General features: G+C 42.7%; 1 protein-coding gene across 1 annotated transcript in view; it reads right to left on the bottom strand.

The window, feature by feature from the left end:
* Positions 1–1,520: 1,520 nt before the first annotated feature.
* Positions 1,521–21,313, bottom strand: part of HRH1 (histamine receptor H1) — a 97,557-nt gene continuing 77,764 nt past the window's right edge. Inside the window, exon 2 of the mRNA XM_032773130.2 lies at positions 1,521–4,437. Coding sequence (XP_032629021.1) covers positions 2,892–4,319 — 1,428 coding nt within the window. The 5' untranslated portion in view covers positions 4,320–4,437 and the 3' untranslated portion in view covers positions 1,521–2,891. The remainder of the gene's footprint in view (positions 4,438–21,313) is intronic.

The raw sequence follows: 21,313 nt of genomic DNA, 5'->3' as shown, positions 1-21,313 counted from the left end.
AATGCACATTCTACCACCATTCTGCACTTGCTCAGCCTATAGCCTATAGTTGAACAACTCCTGACTACTGTCCAGGGTGCCTGTGTATGGCTTCATGAGCCATGGCATTAAGAAGTTGGCTGGGTCCCCAAGGATAACTATAGGAATTTCAACATCCCCAACGGTTGTTTTCTGGTCTGGATAGTAAGTCCCTTGCTGTAGCCATTCAGATAGACCAGAGTTCCTGAAGATGCAAGTGTCATGTACCTTTCCCGGCCATCCCACGTTGATGTTGGTGAAATGTCCCTTGTGATCCACCAGTGCTTGCAGCACCATTGAAAAGTACCCCTTTCGGGTTTATGTACTGACTGCCTTGGTGCTCCGGTCCCAAGATAGGGATATGCATTCTATCTATCGCCCCACCACAGTTAGGGAATCCCACTGCAGCAAAGCCATCCACTATGAGCTGCACATTTCCCAGAGTCACTACCCTTGCTACCAGGTTAGTCATTGCCTTGGTTACTTGGATCACAGCAGCCCCTATGGTAGATTTGCCCACTCCAAATTGATTCCTGACTGACCAGTAGCAGTCAGGCGTTGCAAGCTTCCACAGGGCTATTACCACTCGCTTCTCAACTGTCAGGGCAGGTCTCATCTTGATATTCCTGCACTTCAGGGCGGGGGAAAGCAACTCACACAGTTCCATAAAAGTGGCCTTATGAATGCAAAAGTTGTGCAGCCACTGGGAATCATCCCATACCCACAACACTATGGGGTCCCACCAGTCTGTGCTTCGTTGCCGGGCCCAGAATCAGCATTCCACTGTATCAACCAGCCCCATTACCACCATGATGTCCAAATTGCCAGGGCCCGTGCTTTGAGAGAAGTCTGTGTCCATGTCCTCATGACTCTCGTCACTGTGCTGCCGTCGCCTCCTTGCCTGCTTTTGCAGGTTCTGGTGCTGCATATACTGCAGGATAATGTGCAAGATGTTTACAGTGCTCATAACTGCCACGATGATCTGAGCGGGCTCCATGCTTGCCGTGGTATGGTGTCTGCAGGAGAGCAGAGTGGCAGCGGAAGCATGATGATGGTTTGCAGCCCTATTGTACCATCTGCTGCCGGAGCAGGAGAGCAGAGTGGCAGCGGAAGCATGATGATGTTTGCAGCCCTACTGTACTGTCTGCTGCCAGCAGCGCCCAGGACACAACAACGGTGGCTGAGTCGAGAGGGCTGCACCCTTGCCATGGTATGGCGTCTGTTCAGAAAAAAGCACAAAACGATTGTTTCACGGAAGGAGTGGTGATTGACATGTACCCAAAACCACCTGCGATAATATTTTTGCCCCAGCAGGCAGTGGGAGCTCAACCCAGAATTCCAATGGGTGGTGGAGACCGCAGGAACTGTGGGATATGTACCCACAGTGCAATGCTCTGAAAGTCGACACTAGCCTCGGTACTGTGGACAAACTCTGCTTATTTAATGTGCTTAGCAAGGACACACACAAATGACTATAAAATCGCTTCCTAAAAATCGACTTCTATAAATTCGAAGTAATTTCGTAGTGTAGACACAGTCTGCAGACCTCCACGGACCACAGGTTGCAAACCACTGCTCTAAGGAACTATATTTTATTGTCTTCCCCTGATCTTTAATTAATACATATTTAGAAATCTATATCTAAATGAACTCACTGGGGCAGAGTTCATTCCTATTGTGTGGAAGGGCATGTCTGTTTCTGGGGATTATTGGTACACTGTAGCTATAGGGGGCAAAGGAGTCAGCCAATGCATAGGCAAGTGTCAGCTTGTTAGTGTCACCTCTGACTGCAAGGCTGTCCAGTCCTTCTAAATCAAGCTACTTTTTTTCCTGGCACAAGTGTTCCATTCATAGCTTAGTTCAGGAAATGTGTAATAGCCATTACAATGTGGCTTGTAAGATGCAATTAAATTTAAATGATGGGAAAGGAAAATGTACTCTAATTATTCACTTTCCTTGTAAAGATCAGTTGCTGTATGCAGCTTTGTGTGAAGCAGCATATTTGCACCAGCTTTAGGGGAACTTTCTAGGGCTATGTCCTAGTTGTAGGAAGGAGGACAAAGTAGATTATCCTCCCTCTACTTTACAGTACAAGTTTAGAAACAATTGTATTCTCTTATAGCAAAGGTAACTATAGTATAGTGGGTTTGAGAAGTCTATCAATATGGTAAAATATTTAGCATATAGAAAAAATATTGATATCTTTTCCAATAAAATGAACAATGCTGTTGGAAATCAACACAAACACAATATCAAAGGTTTCTATAGTAAATGACAATGCAACTCGGTATCTCTAAAAGTGCATGATTCTGGGGGAATTTAGAAATAAATAGGGTACATTTTCAAACAGTTCAAGGGTCATACGTTGACTGCATGAAATACCATATCCTGTAGGAGATCTGTGCCTTTAACAAGCAGCATGTCTCCAGGTTAACTTTTAAAAAAAGTAAGTTACAGAAGACAACATGAACATTAGAGTGAACATATAAACTGAAGTCTTTTTCCTTTCCGTATCTAATTAGCTCATAACCACTGAAGATTTCTGTCCATCTCTACAGTTTGTTCTACATAATGGAAAAAAGAAGTCTTAAAAGTTGTAAAATATGTACATTAGCATAGCAGTCCTGAGACTGAGTCCTGAGTTTTCAGGAATCCTTGTCAAAGCCAGTTCCCCTTTAAATACTTTGAACTTTAAACCTCTTATTTGTCATGTAAATACGTGTTTCCTGTTTTCACATGATAGTTCTATGGATTACATTTTTAAAGCCTTCTACCTCATTCATAATTTCCTTTGAAACTGGAAAGTTTTCTTTCTTTGAAAAATCATGGATTCACTTTTTTTTCACCCCAAATAAAAACAGCCTGATGAGGTATTATGAGTGAATATGAAAGATCTTTTTGAACGTCTTCTTGAAGTTCTCATTACAGAGGGGATAGATGAATGGATTTAAAGTGGAGTTCACATAACCAAGCCAAATAGTGAACATATGGAAACTGTAGTTGCAACAGCTTTGACAACAGGCTATTACCATAAACAGCACAAAATAGGGAATCCAGCACACCATAAAGTCTGCCATTATGAAACCCAGCTGCTTGGCTGCTTTCCTCTCCCTGTTCACATGCACTCCTTGCATAGACTGGGTGCGCAGTCTCCACCAGGTGCTCTTCAGGTAACTGAGGCCTGCAGAGTCTTTGTTAGCTTTTGCCTTAGCACTAGAAGCTGCTGGGATCAGGGTGAGATCGGAGTCATTTTTACAGGGGGCCCCCTCAATGAAAGTGTGTTCATCTGATGTGTCACTTAACTCTGGAGCCTGTGAGCAAGACCTCTTCTTGACAGGCACATACTTCATTCCCACTTTATCTGGTCCTAGCTGAGTCTTGGCAATCGCAAGGGGAAAACAGCGCAGTTTTACTACCTTGCTGTCACCTTCTGTAATGAGAGCCTTTGGGGGTTTGTCAAAGCTGCTGAGTTCAAGCTTTGCCCCCATACTTTTGGACTGAGGGAAGTAGAGAATTACATTGCAGCAAGGGTCTACAGAGCTTCCTTTTGAAAGACCCGTGTTTATATCTTTATTTGGCTTTTGGTGGCAAATGGTTTGCTTTTTCTGCACCTTATCACGATGTATACTTTTGCTTTCTGAGAAAGACTGAAACGATCCATTGATTAGCTCTCGGTGCTGACAGTGTTTCCGGACAGCCTTGTATATTTTTGCATAGAACCATAACATCAGGAAAGATGGGACATAGAAGTTGACAATGGCCGTCAACACTTTAAACCAGGTGACTGTGGAGAACTCTGTTTCACAGGTCCCTTCTTCCACTTGCCGTTCCCTACCATTGGTAAAAGTACGCCAGCCTAGAATCGGTATGATCCACAGAAAAGAAATCAGCCAAGCTCCAGAAATCATCACCAAAGCTCTACTTTTGGTCCGGTACTTGAGATACTTGAGTGGCTGCTGAACTGAACGGTAACGATCTAGGCACAATATAAAAAGGTTGAAGATGGAGGCTGTGGAGGCTACATAATCCATTGAGAGCCAGAACTGACAGGCTGGTTTGCCCAGTACCCATCTGTGCTTCAGTAGGTACATAATGTTCAGCGGCATAACAGCTGCACCAACTATAAGATCCGCAACTGATAGGCTGACAATGTACAGGTTCCCATCTGTATGCAGCTTTCTTTCTGTTTTCACTGCATATAGGACCAAAATATTCATAATGACTGTGATCAGTGAGATGCTCCCCAGGGCCATCCCTAGCGGGATTGGGTGAGCCTCTGTTGAGTTCTTTGTTTCACACATCTTTTGCTCAAGGTCACAGAGGAGAAATCAGGGCAGCTGTCAGGATCCTGGTAATGCACTCTTGTTTACAAGTGTGGTTGAGTTTATGGTGTGTTGCGTTCTAGTTCTTTTGGTGACTCTGTAAGAGAAAAAAAATAGCATCATAGAAATGTAAGACTATAAGGGACTTAAGAGGACACCTACTCCATCTCCCTGCCTCTCTCCCCAGCTGACGTAGGACCAACTAAACCTAGACCATCCCTGACAGGTGTTTATTTAACCTGCTCTTCAAAACCTCCAATGACAGGGATTCCACAACCTCCTTTGGTTCAATAATTGCAATAAAATAAAAAGAATACTGCACACGTTAGCATAATATCTCCACTTTGACAGGGCTTTTCAAACATTAATCAATTTTAACTAAGGCTTGGAAAGGTCAAGTGAGCTGTTTGAGGAACATATATATGGTCTTATTGATGTTAACATCTTTACCTGGGATTCTATAGGTCTGAAGAATATTCCACAATATATGTCTGTGCAGGCTGTCAGATAACTCTGAAAGTCAGTGAAACTGGTGATAGGGAGGAGGTGAGGGGGAAGCTGCAATTCTAGACATCCTTTGATGATTATCTTTAGTGTAAATATCTGATCTACACACGATCTCTTGAGCCTGAATCCAGCTAGTTCTTCTCTAATCTTTCCATCCACTGCCTCTTTCATCCTATGCAGTATCACGCTGCAGAAGATTTTCCCTACAACAGAGAGTAGTGTAACTCCTCTCTAGTTACAGTCAATGAGATCACCCTTTTCAGGCATTCTGACAATGATTCCACGTTTCCACTGGTCAGGAAGGGTCTCTTTTTTTCAGACTTCATTCAACAGTTCTGTCAGTTTTGTTAGGGTGGTTATACCAACTGCTTTTAGCATTTCTGCTGTGATTTGATCATCTCTTGCTGCTTTGTTTTTCAGCTTCTTGATTACAGCCTATATTAGTTATCAGCATCACTACATCACTAAGGCCATGTATGGAAATGTGAAGTGCTCTGTAAGGGGGAATAATCAGACAGAGAAGTTCAAAGTGGGTTCTTGTGTGAAATAGGGTTCCCTTCTAGCTCTGGTGCTGTTTGGCATTACCATAGATTGGTTAATGAAGAAGTGTATTAGCAACACACACACTAGTATAACATGGGTAGATGGAAAATGCCTTGAAGATCTAGACTCTGCTGATGATATTGTGCTATTGAGAAACACCCTGAAAAGCTACAATCAAAGACAGATAATCTGGCAACAGCAGCCAAGCTGGGCTCAGAATCAGTTATGCTGAAACAAATATCCTCAAAACCCAGATGTCAAGTAGCAACATTACATTAGAAGGCTAAAACATCAAGAAAGTAGTATATTTTTTCTACTTGGGCAGCACCTTGTTAGCCAATGGAGACCTTGTAGGAAGTGACATCAAGAATAGGAAAGGCATCCACAGCATTCACTAAACCCAACAACGTATGGAAATCAAAGATTCATAGATTCATAGACTCTAGGACTGGAAGGGACCTCAAGAGGTCATCGAGTCCAGTCCCCTGCCCTCATGGCAGGACCAAATACTGTCTAGACCATCCTTGATAGACATTTATCTAACCTACTCTTAAATATCTCCACAACCTCCCTAGGATTCCACAACTTCCCTAGGCAATTTATTCCAGTGTTTAACTAGCCTGACAGTTAGGAACTTTTTCCTAATGTCCAGCCTAAATCTCCCTTGCTGCAGTTTAAGCCCATTGCTTCTTGTTCTATCATTAGAGGCTAAGGTGAACAAGTTTTCTCCCTCCTCCTGATGACACCCTTTTAGATACCTGAAAACTGCTATCATGTCCCCTGTCAGTCTTCTCTTTTCCAAACTAAATAAACCCAATTCTTTCAGCCTTCCTTCATAGGTCATGTTCTCAAGACCTTTAATCATTCTTGTTGCTCTTCTCTGGACCCTCTCCAATTTCTCCACATCTTTCTTAATATACATCATAAGAACAGAGTTATCTCAATTATTTACTATCAGGTTCCTCATAATTCTGATCCGGACATTTGGAGAAGAAACTTTCAGTCCATCCAGATTTCCAGTTGAATATATTTTATTTAATTAACTGATTGAAAAGAAAGTAAAATAAGCTGCCTACAAATAACAAAATGAAAGTAGATGGATATCAGATAATCCATTAATCTAATTATTGGGCTGATCCATGTCAAATAAACCAATAATTCCTCATAAACTTTATCTGATAGTTGAATAAGACTGCTGCCCTCAGGTTATCAGCCCCAAAATAATAAGGCATTACCAATCACAATGCCAATTTTTGTTCTAGCCAAATGGCTGATGCTGGGAGGGTCAAATCACTCCTAACAGTTACATGAAGGGTTCCAAACTGAGATGACACAATTTACTAAATTTTAAAATTCAAATAAAAAATTCTGGTGAAAACAAGATTTCTCAAGTTTAATAAACAAATCCCAACTTGTAAAATATACATGTGTGAACTTATATGGGCTTTGGCAGAACTGAATTTTGTAAAAAACAAAACAAAACAAAAAGATGGATAATATGTTTATTTTTCAGCATTTTTTTATTTTTACCAATTTAAATTTTCACAGTTGTGGGAAATTTGGGGGTGTCAGACAAAAGGGATGGTCAGACAATAATTCTCTGACAGTGGATGCTGGGATTCAAAAGTTAAAGCTTTAACTCAAAGCTTTTACTCAAAAATTAAAATACAAATCCTCAACATTACTTGCCAAAATATACAATTTAAATATCTTTAAATCAAACTCTAATAAGTGCTCAATCAGCATTTTTGCTTCCTTTGCCTATTTGAAATTTCAGTTATCATTCATGGAAATATTTTTTTCATCAGTTTGTGTATGGTGAAATCTGTTTACTGATATTTACCAATTAAAACTCTAATCCTTCTAAGCTAGTGTTATAGAAAGTGAAATTATTTAACCTAGGGTTGTTTTAGGTGTTTGAAAAGCTATCCTACAAGAACTGTTCTCAAATAATTTCCCTTGGTCTAACCACAGACACTCCTGCATGCACACATACCAGATGCCTGTCGGAGTTAAAAAGACAACAACAGTGCAAGAATGAGGTAAAGGTGTCCCTCTGCTAATAAAAACTGAAAAAAGAAGACAAACCCCAAAAGCTTGTTATATCCATTTAGCTTACCTCAGTAAGAAACTGATTTAAGCTATTTGGATATAAAGAATCCAAGAGCATTCCATAGCAAGATTTTGCACTAGTTTAAGTAAATCTCTAAACCTCTTTTAGTTAAATCAATTCAAACTTGTGCATAGACAAGGCCTGAGCAGCTGAGGGCAGGCAGCACTGGATACACACTATAACCTGCTTGCTCTCAGTGTCTGAGAAACTGCTTGTGATGGTTTGTCTTGAATAGGGAATTATTTTTATTTGTCTAGTACTTTTAGCAAGTGAGGCACAGAATCTTAATTAAATTCAGTGAATCTTCTTCCTTAGAGCTGAATTAGACATTTTAGTGCCCTGGCTGAGCAAGCTAGGGTGACCAGACAGCAAATGTGGAAAATTGGGATGGGGGTGGGGGGTAATAGAAGCCTATATAAGAAAAAGATCCAAAAATAGGGACTGTCCCTATAAAATCAGGACATCTGGTCACCTTAGAGCAAGCATATTTGTGCACCCTACAATTTTTTTTAAATTATATGAGTTAGGATATTATAGAGTAATGACAATGCATTTATTTTTGTGTATCGGTACAGCAAGTAGACAAAGAAGCTACTGTATAATTATTTTAGGTGCTACATTAATTTTCACACAATCCTTAGCAACCTTAGAACATCTTCATATATAACCTTTAAGTAAACTCATTGATAGGCACTGGAAAAAAAAACATGGATTGAAAATAGTTGTAACATAAATATGGATACTACAATGGCTGAATAGCATGAAACATTAGGAAAGACAAAATTGCATTTCTGTTTTATAAAAAAATGATACAGGTGGTTTTCCATCACCTCACAGTGAGCCTGTGACTAGAATAAGCAGTCACCTCTCTCAATGACACATCTGAGGTGAAGGATTATAGCAGCATAGCTTATTTGTATAAGGCCAGTGTGGGAAATATCATTCGGTTGGGGAAGCTATGTTGTGACAGCTGATAAGAGCCAAAGTACGGAGACAGAAGAAAGTATATGGCTGTGGTGATTGTGAAATCAGATTATGCTGCGTTTCAGTGTGTAACAAAATATTCTATGATCTATGATCTATAATGCCAATGCCATGGTTACAGTGGCTAGATGGACATAACACTGAGGTGATGGCCCTGGTCTCGTAGAGAAGTATGTCAGGAACAGACTGGCTGGGCCACAGCCCAGAATGCTACAAACACAGGTCACAGTGGATATGTTTCTTCAGTAGTGCATAGCTCACCAGCAGCCCTACTCTAGATCTGTATCCAAGGCAGATTTCCCTATTGGTCTCTTCCCCCGTACACTAAAAGCCTGTGTTTTATATGTCTGGACACAACTGAAAAAGAAAAGCCAAGGTGTGTTCAGCATCCTGGGCCAGTCTGCCCTGAAGGAGTCAATTCCCTGATGTGTGAGTGCACCAGTTAATGGAGCATTATACCAGTGGATCAGAGGGAGGCTCCCTATTCTGTTCTCTGTAATAACAATTGAATCAGGCTAGAGCAGCAACAAGTGAGGGCAGGTCACAGTAACAGAAACACACAGCTCCAGGAGGGAGCAGGGCGTGTGTGTTGACTAAAGGCACATTTTACTTGTGCAGTGTTTACTTTCTGTTTCTAGGGTTGCTTCCCCTTGTAAATCACAAGCAGCCCCTTCAGTTTTTTTTTCTGAGCATAGAAGCCCCTCTCCCCCCTCACCTTATTTTTGCAAACAGTGCGGGTGGCTCATTCTGTTGGGGCTTTGCCCTCTGCCACCATCTTGCAGAGCCTCACCCCTGGGCTGAACCTGGCTCCTGCCCTCCCCTGCAGTTCTGCTCCTTGGCCCCTCTCCTGTCCCTGATTCCAGCTATTTGACACCCCCACACACCCACTTAGTCAGTTTCCACCCCCTGCTCAGACCATTCCCATCATCCCCCCCCCCCTGATTTGCCCCCAGTGGGCATGCTCAGTAGAAGCTAAGCAGCACTCAGAACCCTGCCTGCCTGCCACTCCGCCAGGGTCCTAGTTCTGGGAAGCCTGCTCCGGCTGGGGTCACTGGGCCGATTCTGCAGGCTGCCCCATTTTTGCATCCCCGGCAGCTCTGCGCCCTGGGCGGCTGCCCTACTCACCCCTTCCTAGTTATGACTCCGGTCTTCCTGCTCAACAGTAATCATCTCTTCTCTACCTCAGCGTTAGGATTCTGCAGGAGGCCTTGGTGAGCTGCAGCTATCTGCATGCCATTTATTTGGGCATCTTCTAAACTTTCAGTAACCCAAGAGACTAGATTAAAGTGTACACAATGAAATGGGAGCTGGCTGACACTGGCACAGCTGGAATTTTAATTTTTAGTCTGCGAAACAGTCACAGGCATAGAAGCCACTGACATAAAAGTCTATGGCTGCTGATAGACGTCTGGTTTCTGAAATCCCCAGATATTTTGCAATTTAATCATTTGTATAGAGAATAACAAAACATTTCCCCCCATATTGGGTGAAGGCTAGGCTAGCTGTCTGAGTACATAGCCAGTGGCCAGAAGGGTTTGTAGACCGGTAGCTAGCCTAAGCCACTGCCCCTGGTGCCAGTCCACTCAAGCTACACTGCTATTTGTAGCAGGCTAGCTTGAGTGGAGCTAGTGCTGGCACATCTACCACACCTCCCAACTCAAATGTAGACATAACTATAGTTACTATTTTAAAATACAAACTTCTGAACATATTTCCCAATTCAGGAGGGTACTTAAACTAATTTTAAGCATGTGAGTAAAACATAGGCAGATACTGAAGTACCCTCCTGAATCAGGGCCATGTTTATTGCTAGCACTGCCCTGCCACATGTCAGTGAATGCATAAGGTGGTTCCTTAAAAAATTAATTGTGAACAACATTTTAAATGAAACTCTCTATATACATTTTCTGTTCATGAGAGTCAATAGAAAGCTCTTTGAGCATAAGCAGGCAGATGTATTGTACGCACAATCCCTATCAGATTGTTCTCTGCATATGTGTGTGCTTTAGCTTCATTGGGAAAACAAAACAATCAGCTTGTTGAAGTAGATGTGGTTTATAGGTGAAAATTAAGAGAAACACATTTTGTTATTATTGTTACAAATACAAAAATAAATAGGACCATGGATTTTGAACACCAGAACTAATCATTTTAAGACATGACATAAGACTACAAAGCACTAGGTGAATAGTAAAGTATCTAGTGTCTAATGACTTGGACAGAAATAACACAAGGGAATAAATCATTGTGGTGACTACAGTTAGCAAGGAGAGCTGATTGTGGAATTTGTCACAGAGGAAGGCCTTAGGACTAATTTTTCCCAGGTAGGTAAATTTATTTGTGCCTGGAAAACTCATGCAAATTTGGACCAAGACAGTTATGCATTTGGACACACCAAACTCATCTGCACTTCTGGTTACACAGATTTGTGTATGGATTAGTGATCTAGATCAGGGGTTCTCAACCAGGGGTACACAGAGGTCTTCCAAAGGGCATGTCAACTCATCTAGATATTTGCCTAGTTTTACAACAGGCTACATGAAAAGCACTAGCAAAGTCAGTTGAAACTACAATATCATACAGACGACTTGTTTATACTGTTATATGTACTATATACTGAAATGTAAGTACAATATTTATACTCCAGTTGATTTATTTTATAATTATATGGTAAAAATGAGAAAGTAAGCAATTTTTCAGAACTAGTGTGTTGTGACACTTTTGTATGTTTATTTCTGATTTTGTAAGCAAATAGTTTTTAAGTGAGGTAAAACTTGAGGATAGGCAAGACAAATCAGACTCCTGAAAGGGGTACAGTAGTCTGCGAAAGTTGAGAGCCATTGATCTAGATGCGCAACAGTAAGTTTTTCTTCATGTGGAACAGGTGCAATGGCATTTGGCAAGTGAGGCTGATCTACCCACCTTAGCGAATCTGGCTCAAATGGGAAAAGCAGCAGAAACAGAATCTCAGGAAGAAAAACATGCTTAATTTTTAATGTTATTCAATATGAAGGTCATATTCTGACCTGACACTCATTTATGCACACAGTTTTGCATGAGCTATCAGGAGTGAGTGACAGACTCTACACGTACAGACAACAGTTATGCACAGGTGTGCATCAATACCTTTTGCATGTACGATTACATGTGTGGACTCTCGAACCTAAAGGCAGAGGTTGTATTTTGCAAGTTTGGCCCTTATAAACATTAATAATAATACCTAGTTCTTATACATAGCTTACATTTCTTCCATTTTTATTAGGGTGTAACAAGCACAATACCACAAAAGTTAATAAAAGAGAAAAGGTAGAAAGAAAAAGAGGAAGAAGGGACAGCAGGTGGAGTAGTTCTCTTTCCTATAAAGATGGGTAGTTATTGCTATTCATTTAGAGAAACTCTCTGCTTCTTTGATGCCTTTTACTCCCCCTCAGCTAACCGGAGGAGCTGATATAGGGCCTAAGGTACCCTAATGATATTTTAAGCTTCTGAATGTCGGGTCAGAAGACCAACAATCTACTCCAAAGATTTATAAAAAACAAATCTTACCTGTGATGGTGACCTGCCACTTCCCTCCATTCTGGATAAGTCTAACAGGAAGTGTCTGTTTAGCTCATAAAAGCAACAGTGAAGGACATTAAACATCCGTGTGTGCATATGTAGGTTTATGATGTTTGCACAAATTAAACAAGTCATGTATTGGATTTCTGATCCCAATTATTCTGGAAGTAGAGACAACAGATACTGCCCCATGCTAACTTCGTCTCTTTCATATTTCAGTAGCCAGTCCTGGAGTTGGAATCTCCAAACCCCTCTTCACAAGAAGTCAAGTTCCTCATTCCATAAACTTTGGACTCTTATGAACCAGTGTTAATAACTCTTGTGTTATAAAACAAACAACAGGTGTTGCTGCTGTGACTAGGGAGAGCAAATTTGCAAACAATAGAATACCTGCCCAGAGAAAAATCAGATTCAGGGTAGTCTTTACGTTTCTGCCATGTTTTCTCCACATCATCCCTTCAGCTGGGTGGAATGCCCAGAAGGAACACAGAATTCAGAGATCTAACGCAAGCTCTCAGCTTCCCCAGCTAGACATGGAAAACAGATGTCACTCTTTGTGCCTCCTAACCCATCCGGTCTTGCCACAACATATGCTCACAAATCAGACTGCCACTGGCTTCCCTACCACTCCTAAGTACTGCTCTCCTTCCACAGGGGCTAGGGGAATAGAGTGTGATTGATAACTGAGAGGAGGAGTTAATGCTTCAGGGATCCTCCAATGAAATTAGTGATAAGAACTGTAAAATGAAAAGATGATTCCAGCTGAATCCCACAATTAGAGCAGCAGCAGTGAGGCATCTGACCTGAGTAGTTACTGCCCCTGCCTGCAAATGGAATAACTCTTTTAGCAGTACATTGTTCCTGCATGTTAGGGGAATCTTAGGCCTGGTCTACACTATGCCGTTAAATCGATTTAAACAGCTTTAAATCAATTTAATGCTGCACCCGTCCACACTACACTGCTCTGTAAATCGATTTAAAGGGCTCTTTAAATCGATTTCTGTACTTCTTCAAAACGAGAGGAGTAACCCTAAAATCAATATTACTAATTCAGAATAATGTTAGTGTGGATGGAAATTGACGTTATTGGCCTCCGGGAGGTATCCCACAGTGCACACTGACCGCCTGCGCATTCAGAACTAGAGGCACGGCCAGGTAACAGGCAAAGCCCGCAAACTTTTGAATTCAATTCCTGTTGGCCAGCGTGGAGCTCCTATACACAGTGACCAGCAGAGCTTCATCACAAGGTAAACAAGCAGTCTCTGAAATCAAAAAAAGACCAATGGACCACACAAGTATCCGATCTGTCGCTTATATGGGATAGAGATTCAGTCTAACGAGAATCGTTCGACAAGACGAATGAAAAAATATTTTTTGAACGAATTTCAAATCTAGTGACGGAAAAGAGCACAGCAGGGACTCAGTGCAGTGCAGAGTAAAAGTTAAGGAGCTCAGGACAGTCATAGTCATGAGACCAGAGAAGCAAAGCGAAGTTCTGGGTCAGGGCGAAAACATGCGTTTAGCTGACTGCTACATTTAGGGCTGCGCACCAGTAATCCCTGGCGTGATTCAGAGTGGGTGTAATGTCAACCATGATGAGGAATGTGTGGACGGGGAAGATGAGGAGGAAAGGAGAGGAAGAGCTTGCTGAGCAGCACACGACACTCCATTAGCCTCCCCAACAGCTCAGGGCTTTTTTTTGTGACGCTAGAATTAGCCCTCTTCCACCCACCGCAAGCCACTACCCAACAGTGAGCCATGGAAGCGACCTCTGTGAGTGTACCTTGTAAATATCCAACAATGTTTAAAACAAGCATTTTTTCAGATTGAATTGCCATCAAGCGACTTGTATGGCATCGATACCATAAAGTTTACAGGAAAAGTTGTTAACATGTTGGATGAGTCGAAAATCTTCCAAATAAATCTCCATGAAATCGATCTTGAAGGTACTCAAACAGCCTTTGCAGAGATTTCTAGCAAGGCCGCCTTATCCGGTCTTCCATTGTAGGGACTTTCCATGCCATGCATTGTAGCAAGTACTTCGAATATTGGCTCTCACACAGACAGTCTGTGTAAGCTCGCCTGTGATTGCTGGCATTCAAAACACTACGTTCTGCATCTTGCGCTTTATTCCCAGCAGAGTTTAAATATTCATTGTAAACCTGTGAAAATTCAGCCTAATTTAATTAGGGGGGCATTACATGGGCGATTTTCCTACTGATGCCGCTTAATCTTCCTAACGTACAAAACGGGGGGAAGGGGAGGAAGGATAGCGGCTGACTTTCTGCGTTTGCGAGCAGGAATCTTCCACTACACGCACGCGGTGGCGGAGGATGGGGGGGGAAGGAAGGAGGGGATGATTACCAGTGATCTTACATGATAGCAGCATCGTGGGGGAGAGGAAGAGGGGGGTTTGGGGTCTAGTGTCCTCTTAACAGGAACAAGGGAACATAGATCACTGTGTATATACGCTGGCAGAAAGTAAACAAAGCCTACCATTGCGCATGTGAAGCTGAATTATGAGCCCTGGACTGCGTTTGGATCCTGCAACACAGAGCCACAGACACTCAGTATTACACAACAACTGCGACCTTCGGTAGTGAAATCAATTTGTATGTAAGGTGCTAGTGTATTCACTGTGAAAGAGTATAAAGCTTGTTTCTGTAAAAATTATCTTTACAAATACTTCTTCTCCTGTTTTCCCTCCGCCCATCAGCTGCATAGTTGTCCGTTCCTAGCCCATCCTGAGGTATCTCAGAATAATGCGAGGAGAGAGAATCGAGATGAAATGTTCTAGAAATCATGAAGTAACTCCCGCAATGAAGAGCTCATCAAATGAGTGAAGAATTGTAGCAATACAGAAAGATGCAAGTGCACGGAAAGACAGGGAGAACCTTGAGTGAAGGTGGCGCAGGAAGATCAGAGGGTAGGCATGAATCTAGCGTTGGCGTATGCACACGCTGGACGCTGCTGTTGACAAACGATATCCTCGATGCATGTGGATCTTACAGGAAGAGCGCAGGTACAGAGTGCACTGTCAGCCCATCTTCAACCACCCTCCAGTACTCACATGTCCTATCTCCTCACCGCGACGTGTCGAACGCGTGGGGAAGCTCTCTTCACCCACTCCACCCCTGGACAGTCCAACAAAAGGCTGTCATTACGTATGAAATGTTGCTTAATCGCTTTCCTTCCCTCCAATCCTCCTCCAAACCACAGCCATGCAGGGAACCTAGATAATTCTCCTCCTCTTTTTATTAATAACTTTTTAATAAAGAATACATGCCAAGCAAGGTGTTGTCTAACAGGAAATTACTTTAAGAAGAATTATGATTTTAAACATACTAATGATTAATAAAGAATAAATGATTTTAACGATACTGACTTATTTCTCAGCAACTCTGTTAATAAAGGGAAGGTGGGTCTAAGAATTAGTCAATCGAGGCGAGGGTTCATCACAGGGGAACAAACACACATCACACCGTACCTGGCCCGTGCTGAAACTCGTTTCAAGCTCTCGATGCAAATCGCCTCCTGGTTGCTCTTCTAATCGCCCTGGTGTCTGGCTGCTCGTATCCGGCCAGGTTGATTTGCTTCAGCCGCCCACCGACCATAAAGGTCTCCTCTACTCTCACAGCGATTGTTGAGCACACAGCAAGCAGCAAATAACAAAACGGACATGCTTTGTCTGAGGTTGAGCGAGTAAGTAATGTTCGCACGCCCTTTAACATCCCAAATGCACATTCTCACCATCTGCCTGCTCAGCCCTGTTAGCCTGACAGCCATGCTGCTGGTATGGTCATGAGCATGCATCAAGGGGTAGTGGGTCACCCCAGATAATGACATGCATCTCAACATCTGCAACTGTTATTTTCCTGTCTGGAAGTAATCCCTTGCTGCAGCCGTTTAAACAGAGTGGTGCTTCTAAACGCGAGCGTCATGAACCCTTCCTGCCATCCCACGATGGTAAACGTCCTTGTGACCTCATGCCTGCAGCACCATGAAAAAGATACCCCTCTGCGTTACGTACTGGGTGCCCTGGGCTCTGGGCCAAGATGGGTTGGGTTCCATATGCCCCCCACAGTAGGCAATCCCATTGCGGCAAGCACCACTATGACCTGCACGTTCCCAGAGTCACAACCTTCTAGCACAGCTTAACGATTGCTTTGCTTGCATCACAGCAGCCACAGTAATTTCCCATCCAAATTGATCCGACTGACCGGTAGCTGCCTGGAGTGCAAGCTTCCAGAGGCTATTGCCACTTGCTTCTCCACTGTGAGGGCTGCTCTCATTCAGTTATGTTTTCGAGCAGGGGAAAGCAAGTCACAAAGTCAAAGAAGTCTCGTTACTCATCGCGAAAGTTTTGTAGCCACTGCGATCGTCCCACCTGCAAAACTATGCGCCCACAGTCTGTGCTTGTTCCCCGGCCCAAAATCGGCATTCAATGGTAGAACCTGTCCCATTACCAGCGTAGCTCCAAAATGCAGGGCCTCGGTAGGAGATTCAGTCCATGTCGTCATCGTCTTTGCTGAGCTGCCGTAGCTGCCTCCTTCTCTCCTGCCTTTGCAGTTCAGTTCACCATAGACAGCATGAGAATGCACGAGGTGTTACACAAGCCATGATTGCGTTACTGTCTCAGCAGGATCATGATTGCTGTGGTATGGCATTTGCTCAGTTCACCCGGAAAAAAGGCGCAAAATGGTTTGGTGCTTTCACAAAGGGAGGGGTGAGCCGTCAAACACCCGTGAACTGATTTTGCCCCCATCAGGCCACTGGGCTCTCACCCGAATTCCAGGGTGGGAGACTGAGGGAACTATGGATAGCTACGAACACCTACCCACAGTGCACCGTCCAGAAATCGATGCTAATTGGACCATGGAGCACACCGACGAATATGTGCCTAGTGTGGATGCGCACAATCGACTTTGTAATATCAGTTTTATAAAACTGATTTTAGCTAATTCGATATTATCCCGTAGTGTAGACGTGGCCTTAGCTACTCACTTAGTTGCCTGTCCACTTTGTACTCCTGGAGTGGTGCAGGCACTGGCCCTTAGAGCATCTCTTGCTTCAGTCGTTTTCCTGAGAAAGGATTGCAGGATCTAGCCCTTCAACTCTCTCTTCTGCTCATTTATTTTCCATCCTTTCCCTTTTTTTCCCTCAGTGCAGAAATTCACCCACCTTGATGTTTTAGAACAGAGTGGGGAGAAAAACAAAGTTTAAATGTGCACAGATCAGAAAAATCACTCACAGAAGTGATGTCAAAGCCATTAGTTATGTTTGAGAATACGCAAAATAAACTAGAAAAATGCATGTGCTTGCTGAAAAATGTGTCCCCTTCCCCAACACAAACAAAAAACAGCACAGCTAAAAGCTGGTTAGAGCAGTTAAAGTCTGTGCTATTGCATTCTCTCTCTAGGTCCTTATATGGTCTTCATCACCATAGCAGCTAAGTGATCCACAGTCCCTCATTGATTTTATCTTCTCTCTTTCACAGGGATGTGATGAACTATTATCCTCATTTTAAAGGGAACTGAGTTGAGATACAGGGTAGATTAAGTGATTTGTCTAAATTCACCCAGGAAGTCTGTGACTGAGCCAGGAATTAAACCCAGGCCTCCGTCCTGTGTTCCATCCACTAGACCACTGTTCTCACCACAATGGCAAGGTACCCTAGACACTCAATTTAATTGAATTGCAAACTAAAGAGTGACTTCAGTCCTTAATTCTTATAACGCAGCCTGAGCAGCCTTAATTTGTCCTTGACCTTTTTGATGTTTTGATGTTTATTGTAATAAACATATGTGTAGGCTAGGGCGCATAAAAAGCATTTTGTAAAACTTATTTCTCAACATTTGCTACTAGTAGCAGTGCTGTGCCTGGAAATAAGTGTTCATAGTATCAGGCTCTGAAGTTGGACCTCAAATTGTGTACTCCAGTTTTTAGGCATATAAATGTCAAGGCTGGGTTAGGAGCACTTCAGAAATTTGGGCCAAATGTTGCATCTTTGCTCTTGAGCAAATAGATTCAACCCCTGTTCCAGGAATTTGGTTGTTCTGTGGCTCTTGTATATACTGTTTGTACAACCTTGAGTTTGTATGCATACAGACGGCATTTCTGGAGCATGTTAATGAGGAAACAAGCCAAGACAATAGTTAACTAGCAGAGTGTCTCTGCACTCTCTCCTTCAACGTGACTATGACATTCCCAGCACATACTTCTACCTCATTGTCCTTTGATAAAGCAGGTTAAGCTCTTTCAAACAGTTCAAAAGCTGTAGCCAGAGAGGGAATGACTTACAACTTGATAAAGAACAAATACTGAATCTTTTTGCTGCAGTTCCCTGACAGCAGCTGTCTCTGCCTTCTCCACCATGGAATCCAATACCCCAAAGAGACTGCAGTTAAAGGATTGAGATCTTCAGGATCATCTCACCCGCACACTACTTGAAGTGCTCAAGAAGTTCAGCACTGTGATGCGATGGTTTTACATTAGAAGCCAGATGGTGTTGGCTCTTGCTCAGCTGTATGGGGAGGAGAGGCCTTTTGCTTTCCCTGCATCCCTTTCATAGCTGAACAATGGCTTTTCATAATGGAAGCCCCTATACTGTGTGCCCTGGGAGAGAACAGACACATTCATTCCTGCTCCCCTCTCAGGGAATAAGTTTCTAAAAAGGGGTGGGAAAGAGGAAGAATCATGTGATCTCCTTCCACTTTGCACTGGCCTGCAGAGCGCTCAGCGTACCAAGAAGAGCAGTAAGCTTCATCAGAATGAATGATGCTGATTGTGCACACGGAATAGTGCTGGAAGATGTTGTGCATGATGTTCCTCCTGGGGCAGTGCAGCTCCACACTGCCCTTTGCCTATGGCTTTAGTGCTTTCTAATTTTCCCCTCTGAAATAAAGTTGTCTCACAACACATCAGTGCAATTCTATGTCATGAATGGCACAACATCCTGAAGCTCAGCTTTGTCCCTGGAAAATACATTGAAAATCAGTAGCCCTACATCATACTGTAATATCAACTGCAAATCCCCTGCATGCCCTAAGCAATGATACCAACCCTTAACTGTATGTCTATAATACTGAACCAGTCTGCTTTAATATGTACCGTTATTTATGTGCCCACAATAGCAGACAAGTGCTACTTATTATTTATGATTTGTATTATCTTAGTGCCTAGGGGTAGTGGTCATAGAACAGAATTTAATGAAAACAAACAGTCCAACGTCTTAGCCAGCTCTTTGGACTTCCTAAGTCCCCGCCTTGTTTTAAAATGCCTGGATTCATTTTTACTGTCTACATAAAGCTTCCTTTACAAATGGAAATGAGCAAATGCAGCTTGTTTGTTATTGTTCCAGGATGGTACATTCTCCTTGCCTGCCCCCTTAGCAGGTGTTGATCCTAGTGGGGGATGCTCAGCAAGTCACCGCTGACTCACTGCTGTAGGTGCAGCTCATTAAGCTCCACACTGACTAGAAGCAGTGTGGGGGTAGATCTCTAAAAACAGGCAGTGTGGGTTGAATAGTCCTCAAGGAAGAGCTTAGAGCAGCCAGAGCTGCAAAGAAGGACTGAGCTGGAATTCTGAGTCTCTACATGAATCAAGCAAAACCCCAGGATGAGGCTAAGTTTTCACTATAAACTACATGTGTAGTTTGGCTTTGACTGAGAAAGTCACTTGCTCCCAGTGACCTTCTGTTCATGAAGCCATTAACACAGCAGATGATTAGATTCTCTCTCTCACACAGATTTGTTTCTAATCTCCAAAAATCAGTGAAATTACATTCTGCACACACTTGCTTTCAGGTTATGGTTCTCACAGAGGCTTGAGAAATGAGTGCTTTTAAAGTACAACCATTTGTAATTTACTTAGTCTTGTTTTTCATTGATTCTTCATCATGCTGCAGGGCATACACTGATCGACAGCTAGAGTTTAATATCATTTTACATAGCAAATGCATAGATGATAGAGCTAGAAGGGTCCACTGTGATCATCTAGTCTGACCTCTTGCGTAGCATACTGAGGCCATAGAACTTTCCTGAATTAATTCCTGTTTGAACTACAGCATCTCTTTCTAGAAACACATACAATCCTGACTGAAAAATTCCAGTGGTGGAGAATTCACCAAAACCCTTCGTAAGCTGGTCTAATGATTAATTATCTTCGCTTCAAATTTTGTTCCTTATTTCAAGTCTAAATTTGTCTTTTTCAACTTCCAGCCATTGGATCTGGATCTTGGATGTGTCTGCTAGATTGAAGGGCCCTCTTATCAAAATTTTGTTCTCTCTGTAGGCACTTAAAGACTATGATCAAGTCCGCCTTTTACCTTCTCTTTGTTAGCGTAAATATATTAAGCTCCTTGGGTCTTTCATTATAAGACATGTTTTCAATTATTTAATCATTCTCATGGCTTGTCTCTGAGCCCTCTCTAATTTATCAACACCCTTTAATTGTTGAAACCAGAACTAGACACAGAATTCCAGTAGCTGTCTCACTAGCGCCAAATACAGGGGTAATATAACTTCTCTACTCCCACTCGATATTGCCCTGTTTACACATCCAATGACTGCATGCATTTGGCCACTGCTTTGCACTGGGATCTCATGTTCAGCTAATGATCCACCGTGATCACTGTAGTTAGCCAGCTCTCAATCTGGGCTTGACCATCAGATATGTATATCTCTTGCACTGGGTTCCTCACCTCTCCTAGGCAAAATCACTGTTTCCTGCAGGAGTCGGGCTCAGTCCTGGGGTCCTTTCTGAGTCTAAGGCCAGGTCTACACTGTGACTTTAAATCGGTTTAATGGCTGATATACTGATTTAACGCTGTACCCGTTCACACGACGTCGTCATTAATATCGAGTTAAACGGCTCCTTAAATCGATTTCAGAACTCCTCCCAGACGAGAGGAGTAGCGCTAAATTTGAAAGTGATAACTCGGATTAGGGTTCGTGTGGACAGAAATCGACATTATTGACCTCCTAGAGGTATCCCACAGTGCACCACTGACCGCTCTGGTCCGCAATCCGAACTCGGATGCGGAGTGCCGGTAAACAGGAAAAGCCCCGAGACCTTTAGAAATGAATTTCCTGCTTTCACGTGTCCAGCTCTGATCAGCACGGTGGCGATGCAGTTAAATGCAAGTAGCTCACTGCATTGAACCTTATGGAGATACATAGATCTGATCGTGTATGGTGAGACAAATCTGTTTTATCAGAGCTCCATAAAACAGGAATGCCAAAGCGGTTTGAAAAATAACTCCAGGATA

The sequence above is a fragment of the Chelonoidis abingdonii genome, chromosome 17 (assembly GCF_003597395.2).
Source record: "Chelonoidis abingdonii isolate Lonesome George chromosome 17, CheloAbing_2.0, whole genome shotgun sequence".
Taxonomy (NCBI): domain Eukaryota; kingdom Metazoa; phylum Chordata; order Testudines; family Testudinidae; genus Chelonoidis; species Chelonoidis abingdonii.
The sequence above is the reverse complement of the archived record's forward strand: the minus strand, read 5'-3'. Positions and strand labels throughout refer to the sequence as shown.